The following is a 26175-nucleotide window of genomic DNA, read 5'->3' on the forward strand; positions in this document are numbered from 1 at the left end:
TCATGAGGGTCCATCACCAGATTTTACAATACTAACTGCATGTTACAGAATAGCTTTCTGAGGCTGCGTACTTACTTTGAATATCCATATCGGAATGTCTGTTTATTCCTCTGCGATTTTACCTAAATTTCAGTCCACCTTGCATGATTGACTTCTCAGTGTCACTCCAGCTGCAGAGATCTCACACTGCTCAGTGCAAGCTGCAGTTGTCATTTAGACCGGGCAGTTATTGAATGCACTTAAATTCACGAGCTTTCTTACTCTTCAGCTATATCTTATACTAATGTAAATATCTGAAAATCCATGTCCCAGTGACTGTATAATCCAAAGTAAATACACCACCGTCGCTAGATCTAAGAAATCTATTTAATAATGCATACAGTGCACCTTCTGTCCTTATTTCAGAGGGCTATGATCTGTGTCTCGCATTACCAGATTATGCAGCTGTAGTGAATCCAAACATTACACATAGTGCTATAAACTTATGTAGCAAGCTATCATTTGAAATTTACTGCATCACATGTCATTGAGAATAACCTGGTAAAAGTATGCAATGCATTAAAGGGAACCTGTCACCCATTTGACCTCTCTAAACTATTCATATTGGCATACAGGTTGTAGACTGGTGAAAAGTCCTACCTGTATGCCTCATGTCAGCTGTGTTGTTACTGATAAATCATCTTTTATCACTTTATATAAATGACCTCTTGCAGGCTCTGGGGCGAATGATGCCTGGAAGATAACTCTGCCTCCAGAGCGTATTTTAAATGAAGGGGGAGTTACCAGTGTGAGACATATAACTAACACAGAACAGGAGAAATAAAATGTGTCTTCTTGCAAACACATTTAAGCAGCTGTCTGAGCTTTGCTGTATTGCAACAATATTGGAAACCTGTGAGCTGGAAGCTGAGAGGAACCTGCAGATGTGTCAGTGATAACCACACACAGCTCTGTAGTGAGATCAGGAGAGCAGAGAGCGGCCATTACACATCACACTGGTAACTCCTCCTTCATGTAAACAAACTCTGGAGGCAGAGTTATCTTCCTGATAACATCTTCCTCTGAGCCAGGAAGAGGACATTTATATGAAGTGATAAAAGATGATTTCTCAGCAACAACACAGCTGATATGAGACATACAGGTAGGACTGTTTTCAGCTGTCTATAACCTACACGCCCATATTAATAGTTTAGATAGATCAAATGTGACAGATTCCTTTTAAATGTCAAGTCAATGGCTGATCTCCCCTGAAAATAAAAGCAACTAGTGTTTGAATTGAAGCTGCCTGATTATTCTCTCCACTAATATCACCTGCCAGTAGAAAGTTGAGTGGTCCTCATGCACCTTAGATGGTCAACAAATTCTGGCAAGTTTAATCTGATATTATAGGAATATTTATTCATGGTCTTTTTTTTAATATAATTTTTTTGAAATTAAAAAAAAATGCTAATTCAAAGACAAGGAAGGGGTAAGAAACAAGGGAAAGGTTAGGACATCAGGGATCAAGGATAGAAGTATTATGGTCATGATTCAATAAGGCTTCTAAAAAGTTGGTTGTAGTATGACAGACATCCCAAAGGCATAATTTCTTCACAAATTTCCCTAAGGTGTTGAGGGAGGACATAAGGCGTTTCGGTGGCCAGACTTTCTTCTGTCGCCCAGATAGATCTAGACGAGATGGGTGGAGTGTGGTGGGGGGCTGTTTGGTGGCAAGAGTCTGGAAACAGAGATTTAGCCGCTGTGTAAATGTAGAACAGCCTGGGTGACTTCATTCCCAGTCCACTGGGGGAGGTACTTTTAGTAAGAAATTTAGGGGGCCCAGGGCAAGGCTAAAATAGGTAATACAACTACATTCCCAGAACATAAGAATAAGGGAGCCAGTATGTGCTAAGCACCTCCAGCAGGTGTCAGGAATTGACCGTTTAAGAAGTAATGTAGAGCCCAGGGTATGGTACCAATGCATGAGTAAAATGAGCTATGTTTCTTTATTGGCGATAGTTAGAAGATTTAACAACTCTGTCCCATAGATATACCCAAAAATGTGGAGTTCTCTATCCATCTATCTATCCATCTATCTATCTATCTATCTATCTATCTATCTATCTATCTATCTATCTATAGATAGAGCCTGTTACAATTAATCCATGTATCTATGGCGAAGGAGGGTGGATGTCATAGGGAGGAGTAGTATCTAGTAGATCATGCTGATAAGAAACCCTGCCAACATAGCCTCTTGGGGTAATTGCGGGAAGTGGAGAAATGTTTGGGAGCCCACAGTATGAATAATCTATTTTAGGACTTGTTGGTAATGGTAATATTCCCCGGGGGGTAATTTGCTGGAACCAACCAGTCCACCAAAGGAGTGTAGTTGTAGGCTTAGGGAATCAACCATGTCCGCTATTCTAAAAATTCCAGGGTTTGAACATTCTGGCCATCAGGCTTCCTGGGATCTCTAGATTGTAAAGCAGATTAATCATAGGGGATCAGTTGTAGGCTATTGGGAGGCATGTTTGACACGGGTTCCATAAGTTTCTCATGAAAGACATGAGACTTATAAGGTCAAAATAGGAATTAGGGATAGTGCAATGCTAAAAGAGAGTGTTAGGATGTAGTGGAGCAAGCCTCAATTTCTCAATTTAACCAATAGAGAGAGTAAGCAAGCTGGGCTGTGTCCAAGACGGGATTGATCTAAGGTGGTTGGCCCAGTAGCATTTTTCCAATTTGGGACCGCGAGTCCTCCGCGAGCATCACTAACCTTTGATACGACCCAGGAGGGATATGTGGAGTGGTTTCCACATAGTCAGTAGGGAACGTAGTTTACGGAAAGTGGAGGGAAATTATGAATATATAATGTGAAGTAGGACGATGTAAGATGAACACCTAGGTATTTTAGTGAGGCATTCCTCCATTGATAGTTGAAGTTTCTTTGGAGAATATTTACAACATCTGGTGGGGGTGTTTAGAGAGAGCACTTCAGTCTTAGGCTGCTTTCACACTAGCGTCGTACGACGCACGTCGCAATGCGTCGTTTTGTAAAAAAAACGCATCCTGCAAAATTGTTCGCAGGATGCGTTTTTTTCTCCATAGACTTGCATTAACGACGCATTGGGACGGATTGCCACACGTTGCATCCGTCGTGCGACGGATGCGTCGTGTTGCGTCGGACCATCGGCACAAAAAAAGTTACATGTAACGTTTTTTGGTGCGTCGTGTCCGCCTTTTCCGACTGCGCATGCGCGGCCGGAACTCCGCCCCCTCCTCCCCGCCCCGGACATCACAATGGGGCAGCGGATGCGTTGAAAAACTGCATCCGCTGCCCCCGTTGTGTTTTTTTGGCACAGTATGCGTCGGTACGTCGTCACGTCGTACGACGCTAGTGTGAAAGTAGCCTTAGCTGTATTTTTTTTGTAGCCTGAAATTCAACCATACTCCCTCAGGTATCATTCTAACCAGTTTAACACTGCCAACCTGACAGTGTCTGTGGTTTGCTTAGCAAAATTCTGCTGACAGGTTCACTTTAATGCAGAGCCACTTTAGTTAATCCTGACCTATTAGGGAATTGCTGTTCATGCAATTTGTTTGTTTGTAAAGTGCATCTACACAGGAGGTTCTCTATAAATACTCTTTTACACAAATTCTTAATTTGTGGCAATATGTTTTGCCATGTGATTCGGTGGATTGTATGAACTGAGCTTAAACATGGCTTATTTGAAATATTAAGTAGAGATGTCAAAGAAGTAATGATATAGAGGTATAAAGAAACACAAAAGAGAAAGAGCACACTTAATTGGGCACCACTATATGGAACCATAGGGTATAAGCATAGAGATCAAGGTGTCTCGCATTAGGTTATGCTGGGAACAGAACTTGCAAAGGCAAAAGAATGGCTGTCTGACCTTTCCTCGACAATGGTCTGGCCATGGATTTGGTAGTTAATACAGTGTAAAGGATTGATGGTCGGCACCTTGCCTAGTAACTGAATCGTAAGGGGATAATACTTCATTACAGGTGTAAAAACAGTATTCGGGGACATCCTGCCCGCTTTATTGGGTAGATAACACCAAGAATTAAGGATGGCAGACTTGATTAATTGTTACCTATTGGATCTGGCTATATTTTATTTCAGATATCTAATCCCACAGATAGTGCCGGTTCTTTGTAGCTTATGACTAGATCTGATGTAACTCTTCATTATAATATTTATTTCAATAGGTTCAGTGTTACAATTGCAGCTAAAAATCTTTATGCCCTGACCACTAGTATATAAAGCCTTGCTAATATTTGTAATCCATGTATTTGTGTAGCTATTTCTGACATTGCAGCAGCTGGTGCCTCTGCATTTGTAAATCACATTCCTCTTCAATCCTTGTGCTGCCCGCAGACTGCTCGTCATATAAAATGGCATTTGGTGGCATTCCAGAAAAGTAATTTTCACTTTTGTTTTATGCAGAGAAGTGATCAGTAAATTCCCATCACATGCATATAAATGTGATGTTATTCCGCAGTAATATCATGTGCTTATTACACAGATGTCACTATCTTGTCATCATAATTGTTATTTGTATCGGGCAATCTTGTGTCTAAGGTGTAATGTCATCGGTACATCACAACTACCGTAATAAATCAATGTGCTCTTTGTGACCTGCACGTTACCAACACGACAGTTGGTGAAATTACAGTTGTTGCACATCCGCAGTCACTATCATTAGTTGCAATTTTACCAACATGGCTAGCTTTTACTGAGCAGCCTAGTCTGGTAGTAAAAAAACAAAACTGCAAATGGCCTGAAATGTAAAAAGAAACAAGACCTCGCCTATTCAGTTCACCTTTAATGCACTAGGGGTCACGTGCAGGTCTTTACAAGCCTATTGACTTCCAGCGATGACATCCGTACCCCTTGGGCAGTAATGATGGCAAGTACAAGAAGTCACCATTGAGATCTTTGGTTATCACTGGCATTCTGCAAATAATGCCTGGTAGATGTGAGAGGCAGCATCTGTGCTGGACTGGAGAAGGGTTTGAAGTGACGCGTTTTTTGTTGTTTTTTTCCATTTTATTCCGCATGCGTATTTTTCACATTTTTTTCCGGAGCTTCCCAATGCAATAAATAGTGGGATATCCGCAAACTTAATGAACATGTTGCTTTTTTTCCACGATGTGTTTTTATCGCGGAAAAAAACGCAACATATGCACAAAAATTGCAGAATGCATTAAAAATGATGGGTTGCTTAATGTATGTGTTTTTTAAGCATTTTGCCACTGAAAACCACCGAAAAAACGCGCAAAAAATCCAGAACGTGTTCACATAGCCTAAGACATTTGCTTCTTTTTTGTTTATTTGAACTAATAGACAACCCCTTTAAATTGATAATAACAGTTATTTGACACAAACTGGTGATGTGGAAGTCTCGGCATTAGTCACTGAGAAATAGTAATTTATATGCCTAGGTCTCCTCTCGCAAGCTTCAGTGGATAAGGCACGGCTTAGCATGACATTCTCAGAGATGAGCTGCTGCTTTTAGTCCTGAATGTTATCTGATTTTCCCTGTGTCTCCAGTGCAGAAAGTCCGTGCCATGGACTGACATTGCGACAGCGTGCATTGGGAGGAATCTGCGTGCAGTATTCATGTGTGTTTTGATATAACATATTGTAGGAATCTCCAGTGTTAAGGATGAGTAATGTTTGACTCTGTGATCATTAACTGGATTGCATCATTGCTGTGAATTGTCTTTCCAGATGATGTAAAGCATTGTCTAACAATTGGTAATTACCGTACCTTTTTTTTTTAAATGGGCAAGAGTAAGTGGTTATTTTATATTTCTATATATATCCACCTGCATACATATTACAACTACTGCATATCTGTGTGTATATTTTCCTAGCGGCTTGCACTTGTTCACACTTGCTTTATTCTGTTAAGAGGCTAAGGCTGGGTTCACATTTGCGTCTGTGTGCGCAGCGTACGATCCGCATCAATCCACATGCGTACATTTCTTTAACATTATGTACGCAGTGACATGTTTTTGCATGCGTTTGTTTGCTGATGCGTACACATGCGCCATTTTGCGGTGTGCGGCGAACACAACATGTTGCATTTTTTTGAGGCGTCAAATTTTTCGCAATCGTCCGCATGCGCATGTTGATTGCGTCCAAAAAACGCATTACTGTCTATGGGAACGCATTGGTACGCAAAGACATGCGCACGCATGCGTACTTTAGACTGCGCATGTCCAGAAAATGATGTCACCGCCTCCACCATGTGCATAAAAAATGCAAACGCATTGAAACGCATTCACACGCAGCGTTTTGGTTTGCGTCATGCGCAAGATGACGCGCAGGCGTAAGCATGCTTTTGCATGCGTTTTGGTATGTGTTTGCGCATGCAGACGATACACTGCAGACACATACGCAAATGTGAACTTGGCCTAAGAGATGCTGGTTAGGTTTTTTTTGTTTTTGTAGTTTACTATTGGAGGTTGTAACTGCCTCCATGTTTGGCTGGGCACTGCTCCCATCAGCCTAAGGGTATGTTCCCATGGTCAGTAAACACTTGCGGGTTGAAAGCTGCATACATTCACAGCGCCCAACCTGCAGCATCCAGATGTTACAGCATAGTGGATGGGATTTCAAGATCTCCCATCTCCACTATGTGTGCACTGATGCCCGCGGCTCACCCATGGAGACAGACATGCGGCGCATCTTTCCAGACTGCAGCATGTCAATTTATGTAGCAAACACGTGAGTCTCCGCTGCATAAATTACCCATACACTTTCATTAGATGCGTCAAAATTGCATTATCTTCTTAGTCACATGCGTATTAAGTGCGGGAACGCCCTACACAAACATTATTTTCGTGAAACTAGTCAAACACAATAATATTTCTTGTGGTCTGGTCAACGAAAGTTCTACCATTTCTCACCTCAATTATTTGATCATTATTATTACTTTTAGTATTATTTTAACATTTAAAAGGATTGTCTGCTACTAGGACAACCCCTTTTCAATCTCTATATTTCCGCCCCCAGGAAGATAATACATATACTCTTCGCTGATGCCAGTGCATTTAATCGATTTTGGCACTGGCTCTCCCTGCGCTCCCATTACATTGTCGCGTGATTCCTGCAGCCAGTTAGCGGCTGCTTCACTCTTCCCTCCTACTGACAAATCAAGACATCCGGAGGTAGTGAGAGCTGCAGCTGCTCTCTGATGTCCATTACATCCATAGGAGAGGAGGGGGAAGCCGGCGCTGATTGGCCACAGGGATTGCATGACACAGCAAGGTCACGGGAGCCCTGGGAGAGCCAATGCTGACACAGCTGGAACGGCGCTGACACCGGAGGGGAGTATGCGAGTTATTTTACTGGGGGTAAACAAAGGGATTCAGAAGTCTTAACCAAGTTAAAAAAAACCCTTCAGAATCTTAAAGGTAAAGTCTGAACTTTTATAAATGTCCTCTTAAGTACTTTACATTTAGTAAAGAAGCTGACATTTCTGATTGCATGTGGCAGATTTATTACTATTACCTTTCACTAGTCTAGGGCTGCTTATGTCAGTCTTGTAGGAAAAAAAGATGCCCTTTGTTTTTCCAAAGCCGAAAGATTTCCCTTGTTGCTCCTGAATGATATATCATTGTTATTGAAGTCTGGGAGTAAGGATAGACCTTTACAGAAATAGGGTTACCTTTTACAACTATCTCTCTGACTTAATAACCTGATGGGGCTCTGCTCATCCACCAGCTGTGGGGCAACACGGATGACGAGTAGCGATGGAGGCGTCAGCATTAATCATATTGACGGCCACGTAGTAAACCTGTGATACAATCTCCACTCTGCAAGATTTCTCCAAGGAATTGAAGTTTATTGCTGCTGTTTAATTTGAAATGATTGTGAATTTGGAGCACAAGTTTATTACTGTGACCTAATCTGAGATCAGACATTCTGGACCATGCACAGTATGTCAAGCATCAACCGTAATATACCTACCTACGCCATAAACCCTTGTATTCCTATAGGTTGTGTTCTTAGTTATAGTAAGAATCATATGCCTAATGCCAACCGTAAAAATATTTTTCTTTATGTGAATCGGACATTAATTGTTATAGAGTTTGCATGCTTTCAGCAATTCTATACCATTAAGCTTAGCATCCATTGTGGGGGAAATATTTAAGAGGCTTGTAAAGGACTATATACAGGAGTATGTGGTAGGGAATGATATTATAAGTGATAGCCCGCACAGTTTAATAAGGACTGGAGTAAGCAAACTAACCTCATTTCCGTTTATGCAGAGATGTGTAGGAACATGGACAGAAGGGAAACTGTGGAAGTACTGTCTTTGGACTCCCCATAGAAATAAGGCCTCATTCAGACTTCAGTTTTTCTCGTACAAGTTCTCAGTTAATAATGGAAACTGACTGCCTCTATCCCACAGACTTACAATTCGGTCTGTAAGTTTTCCAATAGGGTTTTTCAGTGTGTGTCCAATGCGGATCCTATCGTACTCCATAGCCCTTTATCACACTGCTCCATTTCTGGTATATGAAGCTACAATGTTACTTCTTTCAGTGCCCACCACAATATACTATTTGGTTTTTAAGTAAATTTAAAAATGCTGCGAAATATGTTAGCGCTATATGAATAAAGATTATTATTGTTGTTGTTATTATGACACATACAGATATTTAGTGCATGATTCATAATTTGTGATTTTTTTTTGTCATTTTTCTTTCTGTATTGCGGTATTTGCTGATTTTTTTTTTTTATTTTTTTTTTGCACCAAATTCATAATAACACACGTAGCTCATGAATTTGGATCCAAAGTAAAAATGCTCTCTATTTTTTATTTTTTTTTTTTGCTGTTACCAGTTTTGCAACTTTTTGACTCAAAGTTGCTTAAACTATTAAAATGTTGCATCCTAGTCTTCAACTGTGCCAAAATTAAAAAAAAATTAAAATCCACCAGAAACTTACTCCAGACAGAGACTGGAATGAGATGCGGCAAAGAAATGCAACATTTGAAAAAATCGCATTTCTTAAATCTGTTGTAGAGGACCAAAAAAAAAAAAAAAAAAAGGCACAACTTACAAAGAATAAGGCGCAAAGGAAGGCCACTAATAAAAAGCGAATTGCTCCAGAAAACTGGAGAAACAGCAGTGATGAATCGGGGCCTTAGTGTTTTTCTCTAACTTTCTTGGCGCCTGATAACTATACATCTGGTGATTGTGTAGACACACAAGGCAGCACTTAGGCTTGTTTCACACATATTTTTTTTGTTTTCAGGCTAAATCCAGCAAATTTGTAAAAAAAAAACGGATCCGGCGCATATTGTGAAAAACTGATGCGCCGGATCTGTTTTTTTAGCTGGATCCGGCCGCCTTTAATGCGCATGGATTTTTGAATTCCTGAGAGAGAGAGAGAGAGAGAGAGAGAGAGAGAGAAACCGGGAGACCAGAACGGAATGATTTGTATGGAAAATGCTTTGAAAACTGGATCCGGGCGCCAGATTCAGTGTTTCACACCTCCGTTTCATGTGTTTTTGGCCGCTTCCGTCACTGTGCGGTTTTTTTCGCCGGACAAAAAAACGTTGCTGTGGACGTTTTCTCCGTCCGCCAGAAACGACTCTTTGGACGGATCCGGAAAAAAACAGGTGAAACATCTGGCCATCAGGCACAATCCGGCACTAATACAACTCTATGGGAAAAAAACGGATCCGGCATTAAAAAAAAAGCGGATCCGTTTTTTCCAAAAATTGCCGGATTGTGCCTGAAACAAAAAGCCTGATGTGTGAAAGTAGCCTTACTATCTGCAGGAGGAATGCCCAAATAACTGGTCGCTGGACACTTCCACACTGCTTCAAGTTTAGGCTAATTTATACGAGCACCTAATTTCTATGTTACACCAAAAGAAAATATATTTTGTACAAAACTGAATATAACTTTTTGACATTTTCTGAAAAGTCGGGATGTTTATACTTGAAATTGTAAAGATATGTATTGGAAATAAGCCATAACATAATTGGTGATCAGTCATATTTCTATAATTGATGTACAATTAACTACAAAGTGAAAACCCATTATAGGGTTAGTGAAATTGAATGTTAACATTTTTCCTGCAGGTCATGAAGACTTACCACATGTATCACGCAGAGAGCATCAATGCAGAATGTAAGCTAAAAGAAGCTGAGAAACAAGAAGAGAAACAAATTGGAAGGTCTGACCCGGTATTTCACTTACGCCTGGAAGATAAGCACCAAAGACGGAGCTCGGTGAAAAAAATTGAGAAGATGAAAGAGAAGGTTAGTGCGACCATTGTGGTGGCCAAGCACCCCTGGAGGGCTCGCGACCTGAACAATTGTGGTTTATTACCGAATCCATCATATCAGCTCAGATTGTGTATATCGTGTTAATAACCGCTATTTCTATCCGCAGCGCCAAGCCAAGTACTCTGAGAACAAGCTGAAGTCCATAAAGGCACGGAACGAATATTTATTAACACTGGAGGCAACAAATGCTTCTGTATTCAAATATTACATCCACGACCTTTCGGATTTAATTGATGTAAGTAACTGATTTATTTATTCCATGTGCATGTATTTCATCACGAGCAAGTCCTTTCTTGTCATGGCTTGGATATGAATTGCTTGTGCTATGGATAAAAATGAAGGGTAATACAGAAATGGTATTCTGCACAGCATTGATCTTTCATGCTTTTCACGAGCTATACTAAAGGGGTCTTAAAGTACAAGTGTGCAGTCACTCAGTGACTTGGGAATCCTCACATTGTGCGCATCACATGCTGTGTGGATTCTCTAGTGCTGGTGCCGGGAGCAGCGGTCATGTAACTGCAAGTATGGGATATGCATGCTCCCGGCCACATTCCGACTAGACTGCCACACCCCTCTAGTTGGAATGTGGCCGGGAATATCCATATTGCATACTTGTGGCCTCATGACAGACTACCCCTTTTAAAGATGTGTTGGTCATGTACACAATGCATCTCTGATGTTCTTCACCTGTACTAGTTGTATGGCCAAGACTGCATGGCACAACTGCGACAATTTGTGGTAAAGCGAAGTGTGGTTTTGCCATGTGGTTTCTCACTTACACTCACCACTACCCACTGGCCACATTGTGCACAGGCACCCATAAGGGGGGTTTCCAACGATCAAAGCAAATTTTGATTAATAAATCTTGGTGTAATAATAACTTCCACAATTGAATGTGTTACAAAATGATGTCCCTGTGCTGAGAATCTTATAAATGTGCCCCTGCTGTGTACTGTGTAATGGCCGTGTCTGACCGTACAGGGACATGGTCTGATCATAACCACAGCTCCCGGGCACGGGAGGAAGCAAAAGAGAATACAGATATTACAGCAGGGGATCACAGCTGGTTCTTTCTGTGTGGCATATAATGTTTTTAAATAGACAGTGAAATGTCCTGCCCAGGAGCTGTGGTATAATCAGACCATGTTCATGTACGGTCAGACACGGCCATTACACAGTACACAGCAGGGGCTCATTTATAAGATTATCTCAGCACAGGAACTTTTTATTTAAATACATCCAATTGTGGAAATTATTATTCTAAGATCTGTTCATTAAAATGTACTTTACTTGTGGTAAAACCCCTTTAAGGAGATCAGTTAATAATACTAGCCATTCTTAATACACCAGTGCCTCTTTCTAACAATTCACTGAAGTGTACCTATACTTTGAAAATTTTCTTACGTAGTGTATGTCATTAAAAATCCTGCAGATCAGTGGGATTCTGGGTCTGAGACCCCCGCCATTCACTTGAAGTACAATTTTGAATGGCTCCCTTGAGGAGACAAAAGCCCCCTACTTTTGAAGGAATCCGTGCAGTTAGTGGTGAAGGGGCTTAATAGAAAGTTGATAAACCATTATGTGCTTCTGCCTGTTTAAATCAGCGTTTCATAACCGGACCCCACCAATCAACAGGACATATAAGGAAATAAACTTTATAAATAAAATGTAGCATCACCTTAACCCATTCCTGACTTTCAACATACACAGTACGTAGTGTAAAGGAATGGCTCCCCGACCTTGGATGTATGAGGTACGTCATGGTAATTTTCTGCGCACGATCGCTGACATGTTTTTAGCTTACTTAATAGCTGACACCCGACTTATTGCCAGGAGCAGTGCCCCTACACCCCCTAAGTGCTGCGATTGATATCGATGGCAGCATTTAGAAGAGAGCTCCCTCTCCCCTCCCCTCCAACTGGCACCCCTGCGACGTCATCGCAAGGGCCCGATCATTGCAATAGTGACCCGAGGTCACCAGGCTAGCATGCCTTGGTAGCCCATGCTCAGAACATGGTCTAACAAGCTCATGTGTCAGTGCAGCACTGATAATTCTAAAGAATTGCAATATTTATAACAGTGATCAGACTGCTAAAAGTGAAAGTCCCATAAAAGGACCAAGTAAAAGTAAAAAAAAAGTTAAAATGTTAAAAATCACTACATTTTATATAGATATATATATATATTATACCTATAAATTTGTATTTTATGTAACAAAAATAAACACATACAAATGTTTGATGTCGCCACCCGCTAGTTAACCCCTTCACTGAACACCATAAAAAATAAAAGACAAGGCAAAAAGCAATGTTTTTTTCTTCATACCACCAAACAAAAAGTGGAATAAAATGCGATTAAAAAAAAATATATAAATAAAAATGGTATTGCTGAAAACATCTTGTCCCTCAAAAATCATCTACAATGATGTCAGTAGAAAATTTTAAGTTATAGCCCTCAGAATAAAGTGATGCAAAAATAATTTTTTCTATAAAATAGTTTTTGTTTAAAAGCGCCAAAACATAAAAAATGATATAAATGAGGTATTGCTGTAATTGTACTGACCCGAAGAATAAAGCTGCCTTATCAATTTTACCACCCGCGGAATGGCATTTAAAAAAAAAAGTTTTCTTCATTCCGCTTACCAAAAATAGGAAAAGAGAGCGATCAAAAAATATTTTGTGCCCAAAAATGCTACCAATAAAATAGTCAACTTGTCCTGCCAAAAAAAAACAGCCCTAACATGACTGTCTGCAGAAATATGGAAAAAGTATAGCTCTCAAAATATGGCGACGTAAAGTTTTTGCAATAAAAAGTGTAATCGCACCGACCTGAAGAATAAAGTCGTCTAATCTCTTATACAACGCGAGAAACGGCGTAAAAAATAAATTAAACCAATTCTTCACATGCTGTTTATTTTTTTAATTCTGCCTCCCAAAGATTGCAGTAAGTCTCGGCTCACATTTATCCTGCGCTCTATGCTGAGCGCTTACATCGGGGTTTCCGTGTAAATCGGAAATACATGATTCAGACAGACACAGGAAGATTCCCTATAATGAGGTAGATGGAGGCACTGTGGACTCTGTCTGTCAAAATCATCACTACGCCTGTAGATAAATTCCCAAAGGGATAGAATTTCCAAAATGAGGTCTCTTGAGGGGGGGGATTCTGCTGTTCTAGCACTTTGCGGACTTCATATACAGATCCCCAAAAGGCTAAGTTCATACTAGGCGTGTTTGAAGCGTTTTTTTATGCAAATTTTCTGCTGTGTTTAACAGTACTAGCAAAGTCTAAAAGATTTCAGAAATTTGGGGGTTCCAGGACCTGGACCTTAGGACCCGATCTTTTGCACTCGTTAGCAATGGATAAGATATTAAATATTAAAATAGCACAATATGTACTCTTTGGCCCCGATTCATCAAACCGATTTCACCAGAATTCTGGCGTAAATTGCTTTGAAAAGTTACAAAATTTTGCACAGCTCAGTCTTAAGTTTCATGGGAGGAGCTTTGATGGGACAGGGGGAGCAAAGGGTGTGTGATGCCAGAGTTCTGTAATTCAGGAAGAGGTGTGGCATACTGTGTGCCAAAAATCTTACGCTCCAACTGGAGTAAGGTTTGTAGCGATGCCTCCCCACTTGTCAGAAGCTCCGGATTTCGTAAGAGAAGTGTGCTTCTTAAGGCTATCGCATCTAATGAATGGCTATGGGTGAGGCTACGAGGCGGAGATTAGCGTCCTCGCTGCAGATAATTGACATGCTGCGGCTTGTGAAGCCGCACCGCCGGCGAGTTTACGCAGCATCAAATAGAAGCACAGTCGCCATGGGATTTCTATCAATCCCATCCTCTGTGCTTGTAATGCAGAACGCAATGTTATGGGCACAGTGCAGGTGAGCGGCGTCCAAAACGATGCAATTCTGGATCGTGGGCACGTACCCTTAATGGATCAACAGCATCTGACTCTGACATGCCCCTCATCAAGACCAGCGTGAACATCACCCTCTTGACCAATTGGGGCCTTTTGATGTTTTCTTCTTATGTAAGTGGCCAGGCTATACAAGTGATGTGTGTATGGAGATCTTCACCCCGTAAGTGAGAAGTCTGACTAAGCATGACACCAATATTTTTGAGACAAATCTGCAGGGGATCGGTAAGGCACCATAGGCGTGTACTTTTTGCACAATTCAGGTGTATTGTTATGTAGTGTTTACTTGGAAGTTCTGCTTTATTATTGTAAAGGCAATTTTGCCCCTGAATATGTTCACTTATTTTTTGGAACTCTACACTTCTAAATGTGCTGACTGCTCATCAGCCAATTTGGCAGAGTTAAATGAAATGTTTCTAACAGCTGGCATTCCTGAGAATGAGAAATAACACTGTACCATGTGTGAAATGAAAATTGAGACAAGGTGCCAAGATTTGTCGCCTGCCTCCTCTGTGTAAAACCTTTTTTTTTTTTTCCAATAAATTGTTTTGATACTATACTATAGTTCTCCACATGATTTTTTTTCACTGTTTGACTGGCATTGCTCTGAAGGATTATGGCTGAGATTGTAAAGGATATTATGCAATGAAAGACTTCTAAGATCAGTCGCTTGCGAGTTTGATATATCGTATAGGGAAAGCATTGGCTTGTAGTCATATAGATGTCAAGATCTCATTCTTTAATATTTTTTTTCTTTTTTAAGTGCTGTGATCTGGGGTACCATGCAAATTTAAACAGGGCAATGAGAACCTATCTATCTGCTGAATACAACTTGGAGACGTCACGGCATGAAGGTTTGGACATCATAGAGAATGCAGTGGATAGCTTGGAACCCAGGAATGACAAGCAAAGATTTATGGAGATGTATCCAACTTCATTCTGCCCACCAATGAAATTTGAGTTTCAGCCTCACCTGGGTGATGAGGTAAGAGTTTTGGTCTCGTATGCGCTCATTTGGACACGCACGCACACACTATATGGACAAAAGTAATGAGACACCAGCTCATTCCATCAACAGCAACTTTTCTGAGCTCCTATTCTAAATCCATCTGTGTTTGACAAGAGGACCGGGATAGCAATTCCCATTTTAATTCATTCCAAAGGTCTTCAAAGGAGTTGAGGTCAGGGCTGTGTGAAATCAGTCAAGTTCTTCCACCGCAGACTTGCCCAACCATGCTGTTATGGACTTGCTTTGGGCACTAGGGCACAGTCATACGGTAACAGAATAGGGCCTTCTCCAAACTGTTCCCACAAAGTTAGAAGCTTACAATTGTCCAAAATGTTTGGTATGCTGAAGCAGGTCAACCCCTGAAATTCATCCCAATAGCATTATCTCTCCTCCATCAAACTTTAAAGTTGTCACAAATTAGGCTGGTAACGTTCTCCTGACTCCAGACTCGTCAATCAGACTGCTACATGTACAAGCGTGGTTTGTCAGTCCACAGAACGCAATTCCACTTTTTCTGAATGCAGTTGCAGCATGCTTCAATCTGATGCCTGGCTTTGTGCTTGGTAATGTAAGGCTGGTATTGCAGATGCTCGTGGAAAGCTGTGTAATGAAGCTCCCAACACACAGATTTTCTACTGTTAATGCTAAAGGATGTTTGGACTCTGGCGTTATTGAGTTGATGACTTTTACGCACTTAGAGACCCTGCTCTGTAACTTAAAAAAACAAGCTTGTTTTATTGAAGATTTTACAACATAACATGGTTACATCATAGAACAATCCGTTTTTCTCATTGCTCATTAATGCTGTCTGGCAGAGTTACCCTTGCCCTTAACATACCATGGGTCTAATATCTTACCCCAAACCATAAGCCTCCCATGTCACCCTTCTCTGTAACTTTACGTGGTCTCCATCTTGTTTCCATAAGCACACTCTCCGTTGATTGTGGAACTTTTAGGCGTGAATAAATGTAATAAATGAACTTGTTACAATGGTGGCACTCTATTACACAACCATGTTTGTATTTAACGAGCTCTTGGGAATGGGCCATTCTTTAGGCCCCGTCTCACTAAGCGATTTACCAACGATCACGACCAGCGATATGACCTGGCCGTGATCGTTGGTAAGTCGCTGTGTGGTCGCTGGGGAGCTGTCACACAGACAGCTCTCTCCAGCGACCAACGATCAGGGGAACGACTTCGGCATCGTTGAAACTGTCTTCAACGATGCCGAAGTCCCCCTGCAGCACCCGGGTAACCAGGGTAAACATCGGGTTACTAAGCGCAGGGCCGCGCTTAGTAACCCGATGTTTACCCTGGTTACCAAAAAAACAAACAGTACATACTCGCCTTTCGGTGTCCAGGTCCCTGGCCGTCTGCTTCCTGCTCTCACTGAGTGCCGCCGTACACTGAGAGCACTGCAGAGCGCAGCGGTGACGTCACTGCTGTGCTCTCACTTCTCACTGTACGGCCGGATCTCAGTGAGAGCAGGAAGCAGACGCCGGGGGACCTGGACACCGAAAGGCGAGTATGTAGTGTTTGTTTTTTTTGGTAACCAGGGTAAACATCGGGTTACTAAGCGCGGCCCTGCGCTTAGTAACCCGATGTTTACCCTGGTTACCAGTGAAGACATCGCTGGATCGGTGTCACACACACCGATTCAGCGCTGTCAGCGGGGCCTCAACGACCAAAAAAAGGTCCAGGCCATTCCGACACGACCAGCGATCTCGCAGCAGGGGCCTGATCGCTGGTACGTGTCACACATAGCGAGATCGCTACTGAGGTCGCTGTTGCGTCACAAAACTTGTGACTCAGCAGCGATCTCGCTAGCGATCTCGCTATGTGAGACGGGGCCTTTTCACAAATGTTTGTAAAGACAGACAGAATGTCTAGAGAGTCAATTACATACACAATTGGCAATGGGACTGAAGTTAAAACCTGAATTCAATAATTAAGAGGTGTGTCCCATTATTTTATATATAGTATACATTGGTTGATGTTGTGTCGCTGGTAAAATATGAGAGAAACACAACACAGTAAATTATTAGGGAACCTGACAGTAGGATGAACACCTACAGTTGTGGCCAAAAGTATTGACACCCCTGCAATTCTGTCAGATAATACTCAGTTTCTTCCTGAAAATCATTGCAAACACAAATTCTTTGGTATTATTATCTTCATTTAATTTGTCTTAAATGAAAAAACACAAAAATAATTGTCCTAAAGCCAAATTGGATATAATTCCACACCAAACATAAAAAAGGGGGTGGACAAAAGTATTTGCACTGTTCGAAAAATCATGTGATGCTTCTCTAATTTGTGTAATTAACAGCACCTGTAACTTACCTGTGGCACCTAACAGGTGTTGGCAATAACTAAATCACACTTGCAGCCAGTTGACATGGATTAAAGTTGACTCAACCTCTGTCCTGTGTCCTTGTGTGTACCACATTGAGCATGGAGAAAAGAAAGAAGACCAAAGAACTGTCTGAGGACTTGAGAAACCAAATTGTGAGGAAGCATGAGCAATCTCAAAGCTACAAGTCCATCTCCAAAGACCTGAATGTTCCTGTGTCTACCGTGCACAGTGTCATCAAGAAGTTTAAAGCCCATGGCACTGTGGCTAACCTCCCTAGATGTGGATGGAAAAGAAAAATTGACAGGAGATTTCAACGCAAGATTGTGCGGATGTTGGATAAAGAACCTCGACTAATATCCAAACAAGTTCAAGCTGCCCTGTAGTCCGAGGGTACAACAGTGTCAACCCTTACTATCTGTCGGTGTCTGAATGAAAAGGGACTGTGTGGTAGGAGACCCAGGAAGACCCCACTTCTTACCCCGAGACATAAAAAAGCCAGGCTGGAATTTGCCAAAACTTACCTGAAAAAGTCTAAAACGTTTTGGAAGAATGTTCTCTGGTCAGATGAGACAAAAGTAGAGCTTTTTTTGGCAAAGGCATCAACATTGAGTTTACAGGAGAAAAAAAGAGGCATTCAAAGAAAAGAACACGGTCCGGCGGAGGTTCCCTGATGTTTTGGGGTTGCTTTGCTGCCTCTGGCACTGGACTGCTTGACCGTGTTCATGGCATTATGAAGTCTGAAGTCTACCAACAAATTTTGCAGCATAATGTAGCGCCCACTGTGAGAAAGCTGGGTCACCCTCAGAGGTCATGGGTCTTCCAGCAGGACAATGACCCAAAACACACTTCAAAAAGCACTAGAAAATGGTTTGAGAGAAAGCACTGGAGACTTCTAAGGTGGCCAGCAATGAGTCCAGACCTGAATCCCATAGAACACCTGTGGAGAGATCTAAAAATGGCAGTTTGGAGAAGGCACCCTTCAAATATCAGGGACCTGGAGCAGTTTGCCAAAGAAGAATGGTCTAAAATTCCAGCAGAGCATTGTAAGAAACTCATTGATGGTTACCGGTAGCGGTTGGTCGCAATTATTTTGGCTAAAGGTTGTGCAACCAAGTATTAGGCTGAGGGTGCCAATACTTTTGTCTGGCCCATTTTTGGAGTTTTGTGTGAAATGATCAATGTTTTGCTTTTTGCTTCATTCTCTTTTGTGTTTTTTCATTTAAGACAAATTAAATGAAGATAATAATACCAAAGAATTTGTGATTGCAATCATTTTCAGGAAGAAACTGAGTATTATCTGACAGAATTGCTGGGGTGTCAATACTTTTGGCCACAACTGTATAAACTAATTACATGGCTGCAGTTCTCTTTTTAATCTGATTACAGGCAACCCCGTTGTGTTGGTCAAGTTCACAGTATATAGCGAATTTTCACCTTTCTGAAACTCTCTTCTCTGCATATTGTAATGAATAGGACTAGTCCAGTGTACTATGTGCAGACCAGTCTTGCCCAGTCTGCTGGTAGCATGCCCACTGAGGCGTGACTGAAATCCCTGAGCCAGGCTTAGTCTGTGACTGAAATCCCTGAGCCACGCTTAGTCTGATGGGATTTAGAAGTCATTGAGGATGGTGTACAGGTGGCTCAGAAATCTGTCACCTCTCAGAAGGCCTGCTGTCAGCAGACTGAGCAGGACCCTCCCATGCAGAATACACACCTTTTGAGCTAGTCCTATTCATTAGACTATGTGGCAAAAGAAGATTGAGAAGGTGAGAATGTCCTACTTACTGTGAACTTGCCCCGTACTGTGCGTTTGCCTGTAGTAGACAAATGCAGTATTAGTTCATAGGTGTCCATTCTGGTGTAAGAAGATGAATCTGGCTGACCCAAGATGTTGAGGAAGACATGTATAACATGTATTCATAGTTTTAGGATTGCAATGTGCCCATCGTTGACTTGAAAACATCCTTTTTTTTTTTTCCCTCCTGTGAATGAAGGTTTGCCAAGTTAGTGCTCAGCAGCCATTACAGGGGGAACTTATACTCCGGTACCAGCAGCTTCTGTCTCGACTGGCTATGCTGAAAATTGAAAATGAAGAGGTAATGCCATGTTATATTTCTGTCTGGAACTTAGGAAGAGTACGGCAAATATTACTGAAAATTAGATATGACAGACTACAGTTATCTTTTATATGGATGGTAATCGAAATATATGACATGGTTCAATGTTTCTATCTTCCAAAAGGGTTATGTGATAACTGGTATTTGGTTCTAAGCAGCTGGCATACATTCTAGTACAGCATCCTGTCTATCTGTTAGACAGCGCAATCTTAAAAGGGTTGTCCACTGTTTGGACAACCCCTTATACACTATATTTACCCTTGCAAGATTAAAAAAAAACCATATACCCTCCTTCCTTACCAGCGCCGGGTGTCCTGAGGCTCGCAAGGCAAAGGCAGCAGGTGTTTGGCTGGAAGGCTCGCGTAGCATAACAATGTCGTGTGTGGCCTCAGGAGACCCGATACGGGAAGGGAATATATGGTGTTTTTATACAAAAGGGAGAATATAGTATTTAAGAAGGGGTTGTCTGAATGGTGGACAACCCTTGTAAATCTGGCACCTCATAAGACTACTAGTTGACAATGGTTCATGTTGTTTGATTAATGTGATAATTAGTTGTCATGGATTTACATTTTGGACCATTCCCCTTTTCAGAGTAAACCACACCCTTTTAGATTATCGTACGCTCCCTTGTCAGACAGAGCAGAAAGTGTCTATAATTGCATATCAAATATGGTGAGAATCGGGAAAGTCGATTTTGTGGTGCAAAATGCCCAGAATTCTGATGCATTTTTCCCTTCTTGCTCAGGCTTTAGCAGCTGATAGGAGAGTGTCTGTTGACATAATTGTCCAAACACTGATCCAAGCACTCCCTGCAGCTCTAGTCTGTAAAAAAGAAAAAAAAAAAAAATCTCCTTAAAGGGAACCTGTCACCCCCCCCCCCCAGGCGTTTTTAACTAAAAGAGCCACCTTGTGCAGCAGTAATGCTGCATTCTGACAAGGTGGCTCTTCTAGTTATTGGTGCTGTAACTGCAGAAATAATCCGTTTTGTAATTTGTCCTAAATACCTTTCTTCAGTCCTGGAGGCAGGCCTTTCCCCCCCTGCTGCAGACGCCACACAGCCGTCACTCAAGTCTTCTTGGCGCCGGGCGCCGCCTCCTCAGCGCTGTTTTGAAATGAGCCGGCGCCTGCGCTCTTTTCTCCTGCCTTTGGCAGGAACAGTGAGCGCTGCCCATCTGTCCTCATATGCAGTCTAGCTGTTTACATGCAATCAGTTGTTGCTTGCTGCATTAGAGCTATCACTGTGCAATGATGTGAGCCTTGATGCCAGTAATGCGACGTATGACCACTACAGCCGCTGGTTGGCCAGGTACACTAGCAGCATGGCATTACATTGAATTGAGCATGATTCCGTTAGTACAGTTGTTTCTACAAAGTGTCCCATGAGCTGTTTTTCAACACGACAACACCAGACTGCATGGTGCTCATATTTCTGTGACCAGCCTGAGTTCCCTAAATGTGCTACCATGGCCTGCAGTGTCTTCAGACCTATCTTCCATCTGGGACGTCTTTGGTCGGCAATTGTAAAGTAGCTGCCAGCAGCGGATCTTGATGATTTGTGTACTCAAGTGAATTCAGCATCGCAGAACATAGTCAACCGTTAATAACCTTAATGAGAGTATACCAAGATGTATAAGTGCGTGTATTTCTGCATGTGGCTTGTTACAGCTTTCCATATTCACTGTACAGCATCAGTAATATTTTACTTTCCAGATAAAGAAAACCTCAGAAGCCACCCTCCAGACCATCCAAGATATGGTCACAATAGAAGACTACGATGTTTCAGAATGCTTTCAGCACAGCCGCTCCACTGAGTCGGTGAAATCCACAGTATCCGAGACATACCTAAGTAAACCCAGTATTGCAAAACGAAGAGCCAACCAACAAGAGACGGAGCAGTTCTACTTTATGGTAAACACAAAAATACTTTATCCTTGAGTTTTAAGTAAAATATCTGCATTAAAATTGCTAAAAATACCCAAAATGTTTTCTGTGTAGAAATTTAGGGAACACCTAGAAGGCTGCAATCTCATCACGAAACTACAGGCTAAGCATGACCTGCTTCAGAGGACTCTCGGGGAAGGCAAAGGTAAGGCAGTGATTTTTAGGTAGTTACTAGTGTATATAGCCTATTAGTTCTGTACACAATCCAGTACGTAGGGCCGCACTGATACTGTGTTATACATATTGCAGGGCGTAGCGAGGTACATCACACACGGAGTCAGAGAACATCTAAGAGATGAGTGGAGTTGTGTCCACCGCTTCCTTAGATTCTATCCTAATAAACAAACGGTATTTATTCTGCCCAACAGAAGAAGGATCAGGCTCGTTGGCTTTCATCATGTCTGATCCCTTCTCCCTTTAGGTGTAGGGCCCCTGCAAGAGATGCTTGTCCCTCTTGTGCATGGATGTAATTGATGGAGTAGATAGCTTGACCGACAACAGTTACATGTGTGTGATGGACATTACAACCTGTCTGTATCATTTACGGTCATTACCCAGTTTGGTAGCCATTATGTATTCTAGCTGTAATATCACAGTATTATCAGGTTCTGATGGATAGTTATTTCCTATTGTTTATTTGGAAAATCATACACGTTTACTCATAGTGGGCCTGCTGTTGGAAGCATGTAAGATTAGCAATGTGGCTGGCGTTCATGTTCCTATCAATGAATCACAGTAAGGATTATGGCTGTAATCTGCAAAGAACAGTTTGGCGTTATCTATTAAACCTACTGCAAAGGTTTACACTTGTGCCGAATGATCAAGGCACACACTATGTGTTCCACCATTTAATTACATCTTCTAGAGAGACCTCCGAAGGTTCAGCTACATTTCTTATGTTGTCTTCACTTGAATCTATAGAGATGAAAGCAAAAACTAACAGTGATTAAAAAAAACAAAAACAAAAAGAGCTGATAAAATGCAGCTCATGATAGATATATTTTGATTTAGTGTTTGTTTTGTTAGGTTCTGCTCACACCATGTTTTTGTACCATGCCTAAGGCAAGCATGGTTATACTGTAGAGAAACCTGTCAGGGAACCCAGCCATTGTGAGACTCCCACTTTACATTAAATTGTCATCTGTAATGGTATAACATATATCTAATGATGTCGCATATTCCTTAAAGTATTTTTTTTTCTCCTCCAGGCTATAGGGCAGAATACATGACTACAAGGTACGTTGCTGTTTTCTTGGGCTAAAGCTACATTGTTAGTCCCTGAGAGATAACTGGTTTAATAAAAATGGTTTGTATCTGCGAACCTGCAAATGTGTTAATTTTTGCCTTTAATTTTTATTGGTATGGCCACATATAATGTCAATATGGACGGCGTATACAAAGCATTGATCTCTGCATTTAAAATAATTCGGAGTCAAACTACCGTAATTTACATTCCACTGCAAATTATTAACGCTACCCTAGTGGCCTCTGATGCCCACCATCTATTGCTTGAGTGGGACACGGGAGACAACCTTCCAAAGTTGTCATCTTAAATTCATGCATTGAACTGGAGATCATATCTTATCAGTTATACATAGGAAGTTATTGGGAATGAAATAAAAAGGTTTTGCAATGAATCCCAGTGATGCATGATTGCACACCGGTAAGACTCGGGTCACACCGGCATTTTGAGTTGTTTCTTTGTACTGTTTTAGGAACCAAATTGAATTCATGTAGGAAATGGCGATGGGCGAACGTGCTCTGATAAGGTGTTATCCCAGCATGCTCGGGTGTTATCCGAGTGACTTTGGCGTGCTCTGATAAGAGGTTCGAGTCCCCGCGGAGGCTGCATGGTTCTCTTCTGTCCGACACCCCCAACACGTGCGAGGATGGCCTGTTTGTTAGGCACTCCCCTGTATGTGGTGCAGCGGTCTGCGTCATGCAGCTGCGGGGACTCGATTATCTGAGCACGCTGGAGTCACTCTGATAACACCCGAGCACGCTGGGATAACAGCCATCCGAGCACGTTCGCTCATCACTAGTAGGAAAATGAAAACAGAAGGGCCCCATTGACTCCTAATGGGATCCTCCATCAGAGTGCTGCACTTTATTTTGGATTTGACCAAAAAAATAATCATTGGCTGAAACAAGGCAGACCCCATTATAGGCAGTGGCGCCCTTCTGCTTCAGTTTGCATCAGTTCTATACCGGATCTGTTTTCCGCATAGATTGCACTTATCTGTCTGTAAAACAGAAACGTAACTTAAAATGTAGGTGTGAACAGAGCCTTGGTATTAGTGCGTCATTTTGGGTGAACATATTTTAGAAATCACGATAGTGGGTGGTGTGTGTTACTTTATCTTCAGAAATGTCACTTTTTGCTCATGTTCCCTTTCTCAGGCCTCCAAATGTTCCCCCTAAACCCCAGAAACCAAGGAAACCCAGACCCGTTTCTCAATATATTACTAAGTTGTTTAACGGGGATCTGGAGTCCTTCATCCAGGTACTGGCACTTGTAATGCTGAGGGCTCGGCTGTACCTTCTGCTTTCAGTGTAATGGCCAGGGCCTCGCTGCAGCAGCGGAGGAACGTCATTACATTCTGCATTGTGGTGGGCTGTTTTTTCCCTTCTGATCAATATCCTTCCTGAGTCTACAGAGAGATGGAAGTATAGCCCCTTCCTCAGAATCTGCATTCTTCTGGTCTGCTGCAGACAGTGACATCTATACAGTGAACTTTGTTACGGTGAAATGTGTAGTGCCGGAAACATTTCCTCCAAAGCCTTCCTGTTGTTCAGTTCTAGGGGAAATCCAGCAGCGACTCTGCTTCCATTGCACTTCAGCCGTGTAGTCTGCAGTGTACAGAGTGGCCAGTTTTATCTCTTATTTTACGCTCCCTGTTCATGAGAAACGTATGTCTATCTTTCGGTTTTTCTTTCTATCTTTATTTATTATTTTTTTCTTTCTTTTTTTCCTTCCGTCTTTCTTTCTCTCCTCCTTTCTTTCTTTCTTACCTTTTTTTTTCTTTTTTTCTGTTTTTCTTTCTTTCCTCCTTTCTATTTCTTTCCTTTATTTTTCTCATATTTCGTTTATTTTTTTATTTCAGTTTTCCTTCTCCCCTTTCTCTCTCTCCCTCTCTCTCCTCTTTCTCTTTGCAGAGATTTGGGCTTTTTTATTTAGTTTGACTTTTACTGGTCTTCACCAATGGGGTGTGGCTCACGTGAGTAATACACCCCTGTAAATATCATTATAAGTAGCACTAAATACAAAGGCCTATATCTCTGAATTCTTATTTAAAATTACAAAAAACAGCATACTCTGGAAAACAGCAGGTATAAAATAACAGTAGAGACTGGCTTCTTTTGACCTGGTGTCCAGTCCCATTTATAACCATTCCTTAAAGGGAACCGGTCACCCCCCAGGGCCTATTAAAGTAAAAGAGCCACGTTCAGCAGCACTAAGGCTGCATTCTGTGAAGGTGGCTCTTATGTTTATTATCCCTAGGAATGCTGAAATAATGACTTTTATAAATTTCCCGCCATACCTCTATTGAGTCAGGGAGGTACGTTTTCTCCCCCTCACTCAACCGCCTCGCAGCCGTCCATCATCCCCCTCTGGCCTCCGGGCGCCGCCTCCTCTCTTTCTCGTGACGTCACCAGCGCCTGCGCCCTGCAATCAGTTCTCGGGCATGCGCTGTGCGTGCTGGGAACTTGCATCAGGTGATGTAAGGATATCGCGCCTGCGTGTTGCCAGGGCCGGCCCGAGAGATTACAACGCCCTAGGCGAAACTATTTTGTTGCGCCCCTACTACTTTTAACATACCTCCCAACTTTTGAAGATGGGAAAGAGGGACAAAGTTTGCGAATTTTAGGCCATGCCTCTGACCACACCCATTCATAGCTAGCCACACCCATATCCACATTCCAACCACACCCATTTAGCACTGCTGATCACACTGTTTCATAAAGAATAATTATAAACAAAAAAATATGGCCACACAGTGCTCCATACTGTATAATGGCCACACATGATGCTCCATACTGTATAATGACCACACATGATGCTCCATACTGTATAATGGCCACACAGTGCTCCATACTGTATAATGGCCACACATGATGCTCCATACTGTATAATGACCACACATGATGCTCCATACTGTATATTGGCCGCACATGATACTTCGTACCATATAATGGCCACACATAGCTACTCCTACACACGCGGCTGCGCTCCGTACACACGCGCTCTGCACCATACACCTCGTACACACGCGGCTCCGCTCCTTACACCTCGTACACATTTGGCTCCACTCCGTACACCTCATACACACATGACTCCGCTCCGTACACCTCATACACACGGCTCCGCTCCGTAGACCTCATACACATTCAGCTCCGCTCCATACACCTTTTGCCTTTTGAAAAGATTTTTTATAATTTTTTCTCTGGCGCCTCCTTAGGGTCGTCGCCCTAGGCGGCCGCCTAGTTCGCCTATACGTTCGGGCT

The 26175-nt window shown here is 42.0% G+C and overlaps 1 protein-coding gene across 5 annotated transcripts in view; it reads left to right on the forward strand.

The window, feature by feature from the left end:
* Positions 1-26175, forward strand: part of SRGAP1 (SLIT-ROBO Rho GTPase activating protein 1) — a 182060-nt gene that overhangs the window by 118132 nt on the left and 37753 nt on the right. For 3 of the 5 annotated variants that reach the window (XM_077265163.1, XM_077265165.1, XM_077265166.1), the window contains exons 5-12: positions 10113-10292; positions 10426-10554; positions 15007-15228; positions 19603-19704; positions 21439-21636; positions 21724-21814; positions 22878-22905; positions 24070-24172. In XM_077265163.1, coding sequence (XP_077121278.1) covers positions 10113-10292; positions 10426-10554; positions 15007-15228; positions 19603-19704; positions 21439-21636; positions 21724-21814; positions 22878-22905; positions 24070-24172 — 1053 coding nt within the window. The remainder of the gene's footprint in view (positions 1-10112; positions 10293-10425; positions 10555-15006; positions 15229-19602; positions 19705-21438; positions 21637-21723; positions 21815-22877; positions 22906-24069; positions 24173-26175) is intronic. The other 2 variants (XM_077265167.1, XM_077265168.1) reach the window with 1 other exon arrangement.

Source organism: Ranitomeya variabilis, chromosome 5 (assembly GCF_051348905.1).
Source record: "Ranitomeya variabilis isolate aRanVar5 chromosome 5, aRanVar5.hap1, whole genome shotgun sequence".
Lineage (NCBI taxonomy): Eukaryota > Metazoa > Chordata > Amphibia > Anura > Dendrobatidae > Ranitomeya > Ranitomeya variabilis.